Source organism: Vitis riparia, chromosome 4, assembly GCF_004353265.1.
Source record: "Vitis riparia cultivar Riparia Gloire de Montpellier isolate 1030 chromosome 4, EGFV_Vit.rip_1.0, whole genome shotgun sequence".
In the NCBI taxonomy this organism is placed as follows: Eukaryota; Viridiplantae; Streptophyta; class Magnoliopsida; order Vitales; family Vitaceae; genus Vitis; species Vitis riparia.
The window spans coordinates 1129379-1144859 of record NC_048434.1 but is presented as its reverse complement, the minus strand read 5'-3'; the positions used below and the strand labels follow the sequence as shown (position 1 = coordinate 1144859).

The 15481-nt window shown below is 36.0% G+C and overlaps 3 protein-coding genes across 4 annotated transcripts; 2 read left to right on the top strand and 1 right to left on the bottom strand.

The window, feature by feature from the left end:
- Nucleotides 1-736: 736 nt before the first annotated feature.
- LOC117913126 (acyl-lipid (9-3)-desaturase-like) lies at nt 737-2703 on the bottom strand. The gene has a single exon (XM_034828053.1). The coding sequence runs from the start codon at nt 2566-2568 to the stop codon at nt 1225-1227; it is 1344 nt and encodes a 447-aa protein (XP_034683944.1). The 5' UTR covers nt 2569-2703; the 3' UTR covers nt 737-1224.
- A 4444-nt stretch (nt 2704-7147) lies between these two features.
- On the top strand, nt 7148-11985 carry LOC117913673 (translation machinery-associated protein 22). The gene is made up of 7 exons (XM_034828716.1): nt 7148-7490; nt 7964-8053; nt 9982-10046; nt 10699-10780; nt 10883-10950; nt 11047-11130; nt 11610-11985. The coding sequence occupies exons 1-7, from the start codon at nt 7343-7345 to the stop codon at nt 11664-11666; spliced, it is 594 nt and encodes a 197-aa protein (XP_034684607.1). The 5' UTR covers nt 7148-7342; the 3' UTR covers nt 11667-11985.
- Nucleotides 11986-12411: 426 nt separating this feature from the next.
- Nucleotides 12412-15253, top strand: LOC117913003 (UDP-sulfoquinovose synthase, chloroplastic). 2 transcript variants are annotated; one of them, XM_034827839.1, is made up of 3 exons: nt 12412-12523; nt 13157-14256; nt 14470-15253. In XM_034827839.1, exons 2-3 carry the CDS (start codon nt 13201-13203, stop codon nt 14869-14871), a joined length of 1458 nt encoding a protein of 485 aa, XP_034683730.1. In that variant the 5' UTR covers nt 12412-12523; nt 13157-13200; the 3' UTR covers nt 14872-15253. The 2 variants fall into 2 exon arrangements, with proteins under 2 accessions (XP_034683730.1, XP_034683729.1); XM_034827838.1 differs by having other exon boundaries at nt 13046-14256.
- Nucleotides 15254-15481: the final 228 nt, after the last annotated feature.

Sequence of the window (15481 nt, the reverse complement as noted above, 5' to 3'; positions counted from 1 at the left end):
AATTTTCACATTTAAGCCTAACACAGGAGTAAGGAGTAAGGACAACATTGCTTCCTGAGGAAATTTCATGTTTCAGAATATTAGGATTATCTCTTTGAAATCATGGCTCCAACTTCTAACCAAAGCCAGAAATAATTGCAGTGGTAGTTGCTTAAATAGAGAAAAGCCAAACAGCAAGATGGAGTTCATTGAAAACTAGTGGGAACTTCAGGATTCAGCAGTGTCTTATACAGTAAAAACAGAGAAATGTTCATTACAGTAAGGTGACCAAACAAATCTACTTTTGTTCAGAGCAGTTCTCAACCAAGAAGAATGAAGGTAGAACAAGGAATTTTTCAGCGAACTCTGATGATGAGGAAGTGACAGAGAGGGCAAAGTCTCAATACCAAGACACAGACAAACATAGATCCATGCTGCAAAATTGGAAGATCACCTGTTTCTACTTTCTATCTTCCACAAAGTTAATGAGCACAGGCCTGTGACAGAAACCTTAAGCAGAGGATTAACAGGATAGATTACATCCTACAGAAGCTTAAAATCATTTTAACTGCTGTGGGTAGAAGAAGATGGCATCGATGTTAAATGTCTAGGGCAGTTCACACAACTCCACAGGCTCTGCCTCCCAAATTTGAAATAGAAGGAATTGGGAACCTTCCATGGAATGAAGCAAGAAATAGTAAATATAACAAATCTCAATGCACTTCTGATAGCCAGTAAAGAGAAAAAAAGATCAATGTTTGATGTTGAAAGTAGCTTTGGAATTGAATGAAAACCACAACTAATCAATGTTACATCCATTAATCTACACAACAATGAAAATCCAAATTCAACGTAAATATATAGAGAGAGACCTCAAAACCCAGAAAAACAGGATAGGCTATCAAATGCAAGCATTTGATGCAATTCAATATACATCTTTTACTAAAAAAAAACCTTTGCTGAGAGGAGAAAGAGCTATAAAAGCATGTAGATCAACCGTATCATTGGTTTGTCCTTTAATCCAAAAATGATATGAGCCAATTCACAAACATGCAGATTGATAAGCAAATAGTGAAAGCCTCCAAGCAATGACAGAGATAGTTATTTCTTTCATTGAAATCAAGGATCATCACCCTCAGAAATCAACCAAGACAAAATTATTATACCCCAATTAAGGCCTGATAGGCTTATATAGCTGCTGCAAGCAATGCCCAAACCCTTGGAGAGGTCCTGAAGCTGTGAAGCTCATCCATGAGTGTTCACTGCTTCCCAGACCAAATTCTTTGGAATCGGGTTGGCAAGATCACGAGCCTGCAAGGCTGCAGTCCTCAGCGTCGCGAGTGTCAACACATTGGCCTTCCAGAATGACGCGCAATCATAAGGCAAATTGTGCTTCTTGCAAAGCTCCTGAACAAAGGGTGAGACGTTCCTGAGCTGGTTCCGAGGCAGCCGAGGAAACAGATGGTGCTCAATCTGAAACTGCAGCCCACCATGAAACCAGTCCATCCAAGAGGAGCAGGAAATATCGAGAGACCCATGAGTCTGCTTCTCAAACCAATCATTCCCACTTGGAGGACCCACATAAACACTGGATGAGAAATGATTCAAACAGAATTGAACATGCTGGATTCCAGTAAAGGAGAAACTCAGAACAACAAACATCACTCTTTCCCACCAATTGGGCAGACATGAAACAAGTAAAGGGTACCAAATCCAAAACACAAGCAGCCCCAAAATCTCCTGAGCCCTGTAGGGAACCCTCCTCTTGGACAACAACAAAGACCAGGACTGAGCAAATAGATTTAATCTAGCAACACACATCACAGGATAAAAAGTCCAATGCTGGTAACTCACTAGAAACCTAGCTACACAATCAAAATTCATCTTCCTTTCATAGAAATAAGATGTAAGGGAACTGAAAAGCTTGGAAGATACCGCGAATACAGGCATATGCTGAAGATCCGGATCGAAATCGAGGCTGTTGCAGGCAATGTGATGAGCGTTGTGGTTCCACTTCCACCACGCAATACTGATCCCCGCAAGACAATTCCCACTCAGCACCTGCACAAAGCGGTTCAAACGCCTGTTCATCATCACCTGGTAGTGCCCAGAATCGTGCCCAATCCACCCACTCTGAATCCAGAAAAGCCCCATCAACGCGCCACTGGCGAGATGAACCGATGTGCTGTCAGACCCCAGAACCCCATAAATACAGGCGGAGAACATCACCGCCATCGCACAGAGCGTGACGAACACCCCATGCCCCTTTTTCTCAAACAACCCCATCTTCGTAAACTCATACACCAACCTCCTATAATCCCTCGACGCCTCCGAAACAGCATAGTCCTCGAGATGAAACCCAGTAAAGAAATCGTCCAAACGGCTCCACAAAACCCCGGGATGGTAGGCCACAAAAGCGTCAGTAGCATCCTGGCCGGCGAGACTCAGCAATGGAGCAGACCCACCTGGGTGCACTTTCGCCCAATCAGACACATTATAGACCTTCCCCTGTATAGAGATCCATAGATCCCCATCCCTGCTGTGGGTCTTGAGCTCTTCCTTTGAAATGTACCTCTTTGTCTCTGCCATTTCAGAGAGAGATCTGGGAACAATGCCTCTCTCTCTTCCCTATCTCTCCTGATGTGAGCAGAGGGGATGGGAGGAGAGGAGAGAGAGAGATATAGAGAGAAAATGGATAGAAAACAAAGATAGAAATTGCAATGTGGGGAGGTATGAAACTGAGCCCCGAGGGTGGAGTTGTCCTCTTACAGCCTGGCCGTCGTTTGTGAACCGCCACACACTTTTCAAAAATTATTACACCCAACTTTGCTTTTCCTTTTCCTCCCCACCTTTTTTTTTTATTTTATTATAATCTAAAAATAAAATAAAATCACATTTTATGGATAAAAATAATGTTGTTAAATTAAGAATCAATTTTTTTATTGGCATAATTTTAGGGTTGACTTGTTATCCTTTTTCCCCATATATCTTTATTTCCATTTGTGTCTTAAAATTTTATTTCAAAGTAAAATGTTTTTTAAAATTATATTTTTCAATTTATTTTTATTTACTTGTTATATACGTTTTTATTTTTTCTTCTTTTTTTTGGAAAAACTAACAAGGAAAGGGGATGACTTTTGATTCATATTAGTCTTCTATTAAATGAATTTCCAAGTTGAATATTTGTTCGACATGATTTTTTATATCATTTATTTAGATATGTTCAATTTCTCTTTGTGCGTATTAATTAAAGTTTTTTTTCTTTTACTTTTTATGGAATTTTTTTAAATATAACTTAAAATTAAATAATATTTAATAGTATTAAATATTAAGTTGTTTGTTTTTTAATATTTTATTAAAAAAAGTAAAAAAAATAAATTAACATATTAGTTTTAGCATTAAAAAACTAAATATTTTGGGAAAAAATTTAAGAAATAAATGGTAAATCTACAAAAAGTAAATAAATAAATTATTTGAAATCTAAGAGCAAGTTACATTTAAAGAAAAAAGTATAACAAAAATTAACACTTATTATTTAATGATTTAATTGATTTTAAATTAAATTATACTTAAAGATATTGATTTTAAAATTATTACTTAATTTTTATTTAAGTATTAAGGTTGTTTAATAAAAATAACTTAAACTTTATCCTAAATTATCAAATTGATATATTTATCTTCATAAATTATAATTATTTAAAAAAAATTAAGTGACCATGAAGGTCATGTAGTAGCCAAAGAGATTGTAGAGATAGTTATGACAAATTGTGATAAAAAAAGTAAAATAAAAATATGGATTTAATAATAAGTTAATTATTTTTATTTATTATTTAAAATTATTTTAACTTAAAATTATACCATTAAATTATTTTACCAAATATACTTAATTTATTTAATAACTTAAATTAAATTATTAAATTACTTAAAGTTATTAAGTTGGTTTATGAAAGGTCCATTAATTATTATATAAAATATAGAAATCAAAATCTCTAAATTTAAAAAAAATAATAATATTTACAATCACTTGATTCTTAGTTTTATCCAAAACAAAAATCATTTTTTTATTTATTATCTATTCCATTAGTGATTTTATTTGATATCCAAACACTAATTCATTTTCTATTGATGATAACAATTCCCAAACGGGTCTTAAGATTTTGTTTCCATAAGAATAAATTTGAATTCCTATTGAAAATTTAAACGGGTCTTAAGATCATTAAATCAATTCCCATATTAATTTATTTCAAATAAAAGACAAAATATTATAAATATTATATAATGAAATGACAGCTTTTCTATGATGTTTTTTTGAAAGAAAAAGGAGATATTTTGGGCTAAAGGTAGTAGCACGGACACCTGGTGCTCGGTTGGGAAGTAAGAAATACACGCTCACTCGCTCTATCTACCGCGCTCCGAACTTGTGGTTGTTAGTGGATTTTTCTTGGCCCCACAGGAGCGTGCTCACTCATTGTGATTAATGCGCGTGGAACCAGAACCAGGGGAACGGATCTAGCTACTTGACAGCCTATTGAGGTGGAGCCCACACAATCACGTGACACCGCCCGTTTAAAATGACTTGGCTCTTTCTCCCCAACGATAAGTCCTTCGACTTATTAAAAAAATTTAAAATTATGTGCATGAAGCTTCAAGGAAAGTACCAAAATAAAAAAAAAAATTAAAATTTACTTTTAAAAATATATCAATTTTAGAAATAATTTTTGTTATATTTGTTTGATCATTACCCTCCTCCATTGTTGAAATGATAAAAAATCATTCAATTTTATTTTGAGTAAGAATAATAATTAAAATGACTAATGATAAGTCACAAAAGAATAAGAATATTTTGTTATTATAACTAATTATTTTTTCATTATTATAGTGAATGTGTTTGAAATTTTGAATGGTAGTGTAGAAGAGTACCACTTGAGAGCACTAGAATGGCAGTTATGGAAAGCCAAAAAGAGTAAAGCAAGATATTTAAGAAAACAAATATTTTAATGGAATACATGTAACATGGTTGCATTGGACCCCACAAAATTCATGAGTGCACCCGTTAATCAGACATTGGGGACACGAGCGATTTGAGGCGATCCGAATATGCCTCCCACTTGGGAATACGGAATATCATTTTTATTTATAATTTATTTGATATAAAAAATTTAGAATATACTCGTGGAAGAAGTAATGACTAAGACTTAGTCAATGTTTTCAAAAACTAGTTTTTAATAATTTGTTTGAAATATTTTTAGCTTATTTTTTATTTCAAATATTTGTAAAAATAGCTTTTTACTTTTATTTTAAGTCATTTTTTACATTTGTATAAATATTTTTAAAACAACACTATATTAATTGAAAATAACTGAAAAATATTCTCATAAAAATCTTATTTTTTAAAAATATTTTTATATAAAAAATATCTAATATGTTTTCAAATTTGGAAAACAATTTTTGAATCAATTATATATTTATTCAAAAACAATTTTCTATTTTTCAGAATAAAAAATAATTTTATAAGTTAAAAAACATACCCCAAGAATTGTTGATAGGAAACAATTTTTTTTTTTTGAAAATATGTCATTAATTGGAATAGATTTTAGGTGTTTTTAATTATTTTTTATAATTTTTTAAGTAATAATTAAAAATATAGAAAATATTTAAAAAAAAATTATATTATATATAAGTATACAGTTCCTTCATCGAGTATATATTTAAATTTTCAAACAAAATTTAACTTGAGGAGTGTTTTTCGATGCATTAATATGTTGCTTGTCCCAAACTCTCTAATATCATGTTTGGATAGTTTGAAATTTAGTGGTTGCTTATCACAAACCCTATAATATTTATAAGCTTTCATTTCCATTTTTAAAGTTTAGTGGTAGCTGGCATGTGTGCTTGGTGGGGAAGCTTGATGCCATGTTCATGTCTTCATGGTGCCATGTTAGTGGGGTTGGCTTTAAACTAAGAGCTTTCCTATGAATACACTTCTGTTTTTATCATTTTTAAAATGAAAAATATAAATATTTTAAATTATATTCTTTTATTTTTATAAATATTTAATGGTTTTAGTTTTGTTTTTTGTTTTAAGAATAAAAAATGAAAATTTAATGGTTTTACTCTATCATTGTGATGAGTGGTTGAAAGCTATTAACAACTAAAATAAGTTAACCATTATATTCAAAATTAGGGTTCGCATACTAAGTTATCGATGTTTGTCTTGAAAGATATAACTATAATAACAACTTTGAAATTATTTTTGTCATCTTCTTAAAAAGTTATTAATTACACATTTAAGGTTAATTGATCTTCGTATTGAAACGTTTTAATAACTGATTCTGTTTTTATTTTTATTTTTTAAAAAAGACCATTTGAGGTTTTAGTTGAAAAGAGTAAAAGTAGATTAAAAACTTTTTATAACCATTAAAAATGACTACATTAAATTTTAACACAGACTTTTACTATTTTATTAATGACGGAGTTACCTTACTCGAGTAAGTAATTATCCTATAACCTTTTCACTTGATCTTCACGCTCCTTCGAAAACATCCCACTTAGGGTATGACATCCTAATGCTAGTATGTCTACTCAAATTAGGAGCAAGACTCGTGAGATCCTATATAAACCTGGTGTGACTTAATCTCCCACTATCAAAGCTCATGTAGACAGGAGAAAATTATACATATATCAAATTTGTTGAATTGGATAGAGAAGAGGAAGGCATATCACCACTAAGGGATTTACCCCATCCAAGGCTATGTGGGTCCACAAGCATAAAGATCCAACGCTTTATCAATGCTATTACTTTTTATGGGACTTGCCAATTTCGAAAGCTCAGGGAAGTGAAGTAGGATAAGTATATGTAGTTACTATATTGTAAAGGACTTAATGAAAGTATCATAAACGGGCCTTCAATTTATACGTTCTAGATCTCAAAGCCCTAGGCCCAATGTACCCAGGGCCTCCAATGCCCCATTGCCCCAAGGCCAACTCTTTAATCATCCCGAAGGCCCAGTGCATCTTTCTCCATGCAATTTGCATGTCGAAGTATGATTGGTTGATAGTTGATACTGTAAAGTCATAGGAGAGAGAAATGACTTCCGACTCGTAGCTAATCATGTCTTGCCAAGTAATGACCACACATGAACTCGACCACAACTGATCATTACCCAAACAGTCGGTCTAGAGTTCCCGACAAACAAATTCCCGGGAAGAAGAATCCAATTCTTTTTCCGAGAACAAAATTCCTGAAAGCAAAATTCTCCAAGTGCCCGATAATTGGTTCGGACTTCGGTGAAGCCATACTTAGATCAAATCTAGAGAGAGCAGGAAGAGAGAAGAGAGAGGAGAGAGTAGAGAGAAGGCTTCAATGGCAGAAAAACCCCAACCGGTACGGGTTCTGTACTGCTCCGTTTGTAGTCTTCCAGCAGAGTATTGCGAATTCGGACCCGATTTTGAGAAATGCAAGCCATGGTTGATCAAGAACGCGCCCGAACTCTACCCAGATCTTCTTAAAGGTAAAAAAACTCGTTTTCCATTTTCCCATGGATCTTTAAAACCCTAGGTTTCTTTTTGGTTTGCTGAGAGAATTGATGAAGAGCGAACACGATAAAAGAATGAATTTTTTTTGGTCTTTTGGTTCATGTTGCTTTGTTTCGGAAGGCAAATAAAAAACCCAGATGTGAATTTTTGTTCTAGGCATGGTATAGTGGAGACTACGTGTGATCTTCAAACCCTAGCACTCCGTTTGATTGCTGGGAGAACTGGGGAAAAATCATGGGTTGTATTAGTGACTACTTGTTTTCATGTTGTTTTGGTTATTAGATGGGGAAAAAAAAAAAAAAACCACCTTAATTGTGAGAAGTAGTTGCATTTGGATGCGTTGGGTGATTTTATTCCCAGGCTCCAAATAATAAAACTTTTTTTTTTTTACATTTTCTCGGCAACCAATCAAACTATAATTTCTAATCTTTTTGGTATTCATGTTCAGAGGCTAGTGAAAAGGAAGCTGACAAGGTTTCTGAACAGCTACAGTCAGTTGGGATCTCTTCCGGGGCTGGCAATGAGACTGCTCCTTCTGGTAAGTTTTTTCCCTTTTCTGTTTTGTCCCCATAATTATTAGGTTTATTGGAACCAATTACAAACTGTTATATGTAATAGAAAACAGATGATAGATTTAATTTGCTTCTCAATTTTCGCTTATATGCAATCATTTTGATTGCTTCGTTTGCAAAATCAATTAAAAGATTGAAAATAGTGAAATGCGTTTCTAGGTAATTGAAGAGTACAAATCATTTACAAATTGCTCTACCTCATTTTGTTTATCCGTTTTTTTCCTCATTTCTGAAGTGAATATTTCTTGCATAGGAGCGCCTTTTAAATGAGGCCTAGAAGTCTGTAAATATTTTTTTGATAGGTAAAAAGAATGATTAAATTAAAAGTGCTTGAATAGAGGTGCATCAAAGTACACACGGAGTATACAAAAAGCACCTTCCGGCATGCCAAAGGAAAGGGCAACAATAACCTGCCCCCTGAACCAAGCCTAAAGCTTAAGAGACCTAGAGAAAACAAAGTACCCCCAGACGACCTTCGTGTAGGCCTGCCTACCAAACTGGTTGCTGTGACCCAAACATAGCAGAAGCCCATCTAACAATCCAAAAAGATGAAAAAAGGCATCTTCTACCCACTGCTGTGATTTCCCACTCTCCCTATCCACACCCTCATCATTTACCTTCTGATCCCTTGCACAAAACACATCAATTTCTTTAATTCCCTTTCAGATTTTGAAGAAGAGTTCTTCTTTCTCTTCCCATCCTCTCGCACCCTTACCTCTTTCCTAGCTTGTATTTTTCTGAGGGCCAAGATCTCAGCCTCGAAGCCCATTGGTGGCATGCTCATCCAGTCACTGAAGGTTGCCAGGTTGCCAGGTTGCTTGAGGGCCAATTCTGCATAGGCACCTTTGCACTTGAAACCAAGCCAAGACATGACCTCTCTTCCTTATCCTTCTCACCCACTGCAACTTCTATCAGGATCACCCCAGCCTCTTCAAACTCCAACAAAGAGTTGTTCACCGAAACCATCCTTAGGGGACAGCTATCCTCTCCCAGAGAATCAACAGCAAAAACCACCTCACATCCCTCCGAACCAAGACCAGTCACACAAAAAGGAGAAGAAGCTGCTCGTGTCCCCAAGCAAGAAACAGAGAAAGAAAAAGTACCAGGATGTCTCGTTGCTTCTTCCATAAGGGCCATGTCGGTGCTTGTGTGAATATGTTTGTAATGTCAAGTCTGTAAATATGTTTACACCATCTAATATCATTATTAAGTTGTGGTCATTGTTCCATCAATCTACTAGATAACGACTACAAAGAGGGTGTCTTTCAATTCCTCAACCCACAAAATTATATATCCACATTCAATACAATTTAGCTACACTTGTGGGATTGAAGTTATATATTTTTTGGATAACAGATACCCCTTTTTCTGTGCCATGCCTGACTGAATAAATTTGCATTTGCAAGTGAACTTTGTTTTGTGGAATTGCACGTATTCACTCCCTACTTTGTGCAGTGTGTGTAAAAGTTGTATGCCTTACCAGCATATGGCATAAGACAAATTTTGGTTAGCATTTGAGGGTCTTGTGATCATGTTTTGAACAAGGTTTTCCCTGCTTTATGTAAAGGGTCTGAAGGAACTAAAACTGAGTCCTATTTTCAAAAACAGAATAGTGGAAATGACATAGAAAAGAAATGGTGAAAACATGTTTCTTGGAATTTTTTTCAAAATTTCCTTGAATGGTTACATTTTTTATTTATTTAAATGAAGGTCAGTTATTGTTTTTGATAAAATATTAGCATATTAGCATATTGACCATTTTGAACAACCCAAAAATGAACATGTTCTTTCTTCTCATTTCCAATTCTAAAAACAATTTTCAAAAATCAACCATTTTTGCTACCCCAGAGGCCCTAACATTCTGCTTTATTCATATTTTTTGTTTCCATTTCAGGGAAAACGTCAACATCTAAGCAAGAGGAAGTAAAACGTCTTCCTGGTGGAAAAATAAAGAAGAAAGTAAGTTTATTGGTATCTTTACTTCAGCAAATATGCAGGAATGTCCTGTTCTGTATGTGTATTATCGAACATTGTGGACAAGCTTGTCCATGACTTCTGTCGATTCTAATTGAATATATGTATACTACCTGTCAAAAAAGTCTATATGCCACATCTCTAGGTTCTTGCATTCTCATATAGATAGCATCCCTTAATCTTTCAAATGAATTTGCCATGGCGCCCTCAAGTTCCCAGAGTCAACCAGCCCGTCAGGATGCCCAATTGGTTGGAATGAATGCCAGGATGTGTGGTAGAGGTGCACGGTCCTGGGTTTGATTCATGACACTGGTTGAATGCTTTAGATTACCCAGTTTTGGATGTAGCAGGCGTGGTCTGCACCTCTAGGTTTGGGTCTCCATGGAGTGTCAGAGATGAAAGGTTCATCAATCATCAAAAAAAAAAAAAAAAAAGGTGAGCTTGTCTATTATGAAGTGTTCATAAGAGTTGAAAGCTATCCACATAGTGTCTCACCTGAATAATTGTAACTGTTGAGAAGCCAAAACTGTTGTGCACCGGCATTTCATTGATGAGATTATTCCCTGTGATGCTCTGGTTCTCTATGCTTTGCTCAAAAATAGTGGCATTAATGAAGACCATGTGATTTATTTTGTAGGAGAAACAAGAGGTCATTATTGAGAAGGTTGTGCGCAATAAGCGCAAGTGTATCACAATTGTGAAAGGACTGGACCTATTTGGTGAGCCATATGCCAACATGACTCTATTCCACTCTTACATTTGGGACCTCCGTAGAGAGATTACAGCAATGACTAGTTAAACTCATGAGAATATTGTTTCAGGTGTTAAACTTGGTGATGCTTCCAAAAAGCTTGGGAAGAAGTTTGCCACCGGAGCATCTGTTGTTAAGGTGCATATATCATATATCTACTAACACCGAACTGCTTTTTCCCTAGATATTTTTGTTATTTCTTATTACAACTCATGAATGATTCCTCTTTCGCAGGGCCCAACTGATAAGGAGCAAATTGATGTTCAAGGGGACATATCCTACGACATTGTAGAATTTGTAACAGATACCTGGCCTGATGTAATTTACTTTAACTCTCTACTCTTTTATTCCCTATCACTAATGGTCGCATTTGGAAGGGCTCAAATAAGAATGATTTCTATTTATCACTAGAATGATATTAATGAATGGCATTTTGAGTTGTTGTAAAGAGGAAAACCCCCCATGTAAATTTGGTTCTTGGGCATTGAAATCACGAAGAGAATTAACATAAGAATCATAGTTATAATCTTTCAACCATTATGTTAACACATGAGGATGGGATCAAATTGTTAAATCAACTGCATGCTGGTAAAAGAAAGCCACTTGCGACATAGAACAATACCAAATAGTGGGGATGAAAAATGTAGGTTGCTCAAAACTTTTAGCTGTTTGGTTTGTAGAAAAGAGCCTTTCAGTGCTGATGAAGTCCTTTATGTTTTTGCTAAAACTGAAAAAATGTCATAACAGCAGATGAGCTAACCACTGCCCTCTTATCTTCTTTCTGCCATGCGCTTCAGGTGCCTGAAACTGCCATTTACTTCATTGAAGACGGGAGAAAGGTCTCGGCTGCTTGAATTCAGAGTCGAAAGGGAACTGGTGCTGATATTCATATCTACAACAATGCTCCAAAACTGATAAAAGCTATCACCAGAAAGAAGAAAACATCCCATCCAGCACCAGCGTCGGAATCTTATTACACAAATATGACATCCCTTATCAATTATGTAATCCTTGAGTTGGTTTTCCAGCACCCTCTGTGATAGTTTATATCTGCTGAAAGGTCAGCAGTACTACCAGGACTGACTCCCATTATTCCCAGGGTGAAACATATGTATTTTTGCAGTTGAAAAATCATCTATATTTTTGAGTAATGGATGCAATTTTGTTGAATTATGAATGCAGATCATGATATCTGTTGAATCAAAACACACATATAAACAGATTTTTTCCTCACCCTTTTCAAATAATAGGTATTTGGGCAGGTCCTGAAGCATCCCCAGATGTAAATATGATCATGCACCTTCAAATTTTCTGTTTCTGTTGTTGGTAGGGTTAAAAAAATAAATTTAATATATGCGTTATCAATATTTAATTATTCATGCAAAATTGTCACAATTTTTTTTTTTGTTACCAATTTTTTTAAGAATTTTTTTTTAATGATGTTTCCCTAAATATCATTGTTTATGATACTTTGTTACGGTTACACGTGTCATCATTACAGTGGGGTTTCATGGACGGGCGGTGTATCCAATGGTAACATAGGCGGTGAATCCAATGGTAACATAGGCACCATGATAGCTAGTAGATAGAAACAGAATATGCCATTGAAGTCCATTTTGATACTTTGAAGAAACCCTCTCCTTTTCCATCTTCTTTCGGTTTTCCTTACTATTCCATCAGTTTCTTCTGTTTGGTTGCTCAGAAAACGAAGGTAAGGGCTTCGCTAAATTACACTTCGGCTCCTATTGTTTTTGCTTAATTCTATTTTTGTATGGTTTTTCCGAAATGCTCTGCTTGGCTGTGGGAAAATTTGGGAACGGAACAGATGTTGATTCTTCAACTTTTAAGCCTTTGGGTTTTTGGAAACTAAAACCTTCCTGTTAACTGAAGCCTGATGCTATTATTTGGATGTAGAATTTTGATTATTTTTCTTTTTTCCACACATTTTTCTGATCAACCGAGCAAAGCTCGGCATTTAAGCTTAATTTATTTTTAACTGTATCTATTTTCAGCTCATTTTTATCATTTTCTTTGAAGATGAATTGGGTATTCGGAGGATATGTGTTTTATGTTGTTTATTTTACTCTTGAGCAATGCGGCTTCCATGTTTGTTGAAATGTCCCAAAAAAATTCACATACTGTGAAACCTGCGGTTAGCATGAATCAAACGGTTACTTATGTACTGGGTTTTGTGTGACTTTTGTTTTCTTGGATCTCTGATTCATTGTTATAGATTTTCAAGTTGCTGGCTGCACTCTTGTTAATGCTGGTGACTTTTCAAAGCTAATTCTTCTAGGAAGTGCAGTTCCTAGACCTTGAAATTCAGCTGGACTCTTTGGTTTAGTTCATTTGCAGGAATTTTTGGGTACTCGTGGGGAAGAGCTAGATATGGCTCATTTGCTTTCAACTTCTTGTTCTCTGAAAATAACCTCCTGTAGGAAGCCTCACTCCAAACAATTGAATGAAAGCTCAAATGCATTTCCTGCATATTTTTCTTTAAAGACCACCAAGGATTTGTACTGTCCGTTTGGGAGTCTTGTTGTGCAACGAGGGAAACAACAAAGGATTTGTACTGCCCGTGCGACGACTCTGCCTTTAGATCAAGAAGCTCCAACACAACCTGGCTCTGGCTTTCATCAAAACTCCAATGGACCATCCCCGCCAAAGCGGGTGATGGTCATTGGTGGAGATGGCTACTGTGGTTGGGCCACTGCCCTCCACCTATCCAACAAGAATTACGAAGTTGCCATTGTTGACAACCTAGTGCGCCGCCTCTTTGACCATCAGCTTGGTCTTGATTCCCTGACTCCTATTTCTTCCATCCACAACCGCATTCGGAGATGGAAATCTCTCACTGGAAAATCCATCCAGCTCTACATTGGTGATATATGTGACTTTGAGTTCTTATCAGAAAGCTTTAAGTCATTTGAGCCTGATGCAGTTGTTCATTTTGGGGAACAGAGGTCTGCCCCATACTCCATGATTGATCGGTCAAGAGCTGTGTTCACTCAGCACAATAATGTGATAGGAACGCTCAATGTTCTTTTTGCTATCAAGGAGTTCAGAGAGCAGTGTCATCTAGTGAAGCTTGGCACAATGGGAGAATATGGAACTCCAAACATTGATATTGAGGAGGGTTACATAACTATTACTCATAATGGAAGAACAGATACTTTGCCTTATCCCAAGCAAGCCAGTTCTTTCTATCATCTGAGCAAGGTCCATGATTCGAACAACATAGCCTTTACTTGCAAGGCTTGGGGGATAAGAGCCACCGATCTGAATCAAGGAGTAGTTTATGGGGTGAGGACAGATGAGACTGAAATGCATGAGGAGCTCTGTAACAGGTTTGATTATGATGGTGTGTTTGGAACTGCACTTAACCGGTTTTGTGTTCAGGCTGCTGTTGGACATCCACTTACTGTGTATGGCAAAGGGGGCCAGGTAAGATTCCTCATCTCAATAATTCGAAATCATTACTGCTTGGATCATGTCCTTCAATAGCTGCTTCTCATGTAGAAATTAAGAAGCACTCCTACCTAGCATGTAAATTCATTGCTTCTGATAAAATTGTTGCACCAGACCATCCTGCTCCTATTTATGAATGTGCTTTAATCATTTTGCACTTTTTCTTTTAACGCCATTTGTTCCATACAGACCAGGGGATACCTTGACATAAGAGATACAGTTCAATGTGTGGAGCTTGCCATTGCAAACCCAGCGCAGCGAGGCGAGTTTCGGGTCTTCAATCAATTTACAGAGCAATTTTCTGTCAATGATCTTGCCACCCTTGTTACAAAAGCAGGGAAAAAGCTCGGGCTTGATGTGCAAACCATATCTGTGCCCAACCCTAGGGTAGAAGCAGAGGAGCATTACTACAACGCCAAGCACACTAAGCTCATTGAGTTGGGATTGAAACCACATCTTCTTTCCGACTCTCTTCTGGATTCATTGCTCAACTTTGCTGTCAAGTTCAAGGATCGTGTTGACACAAAACAGATCATGCCCAGTGTTTCTTGGAGAAAGATTGGTGTCAAGCCAAAGACCATTTCTGCTTGATAAAATATACAGGATAGATAGCTAGAGAGGGATACAATTTTATCCTAATCAATGGACTTCATCAAGAAAGATTGCTTTTTTTAGGCCAAGAGGTTGAGAGCGAGATCTCGAATCAACTTGTTGGTCTTATGATGTATCTCAGTATAGAGGATGAAAACAAAGATCTGTATTTTGTTATAAATTCTCCTGGGGAATGGGTACTACCTGGAATAGCTATTTATGATAATATACAATTTGTGCCATCAGAGTTATGTACAATATGCTTGGGATTAGCCGTTTCAATGGGATCTTTTATCTTGGTCGGAGTGAAAGTTGTCATCAATCTCATTGTTGTACCCTTTTTCATCTAGGCTGTGTTGTATCTCTTATAAGTTTTTATTTATGGTTACCCCTTCACGAGGGCTCCCGGTTATATTTTAGAGAAGGGTCTGGGCTATAAAAATAGAAATGTTTTGAGAGTTTTTGTTTGGACTTTTAGGGTCTACCTGTACTTTGGTATTTCACTACACAGTGCATCTTTAATGGGATAGAAGTGAGAATAAGAATGATTATATATATATACATACCAAGTAGAGTCAGAAGCAAACATTTCCTAAATATGCAGAAATCA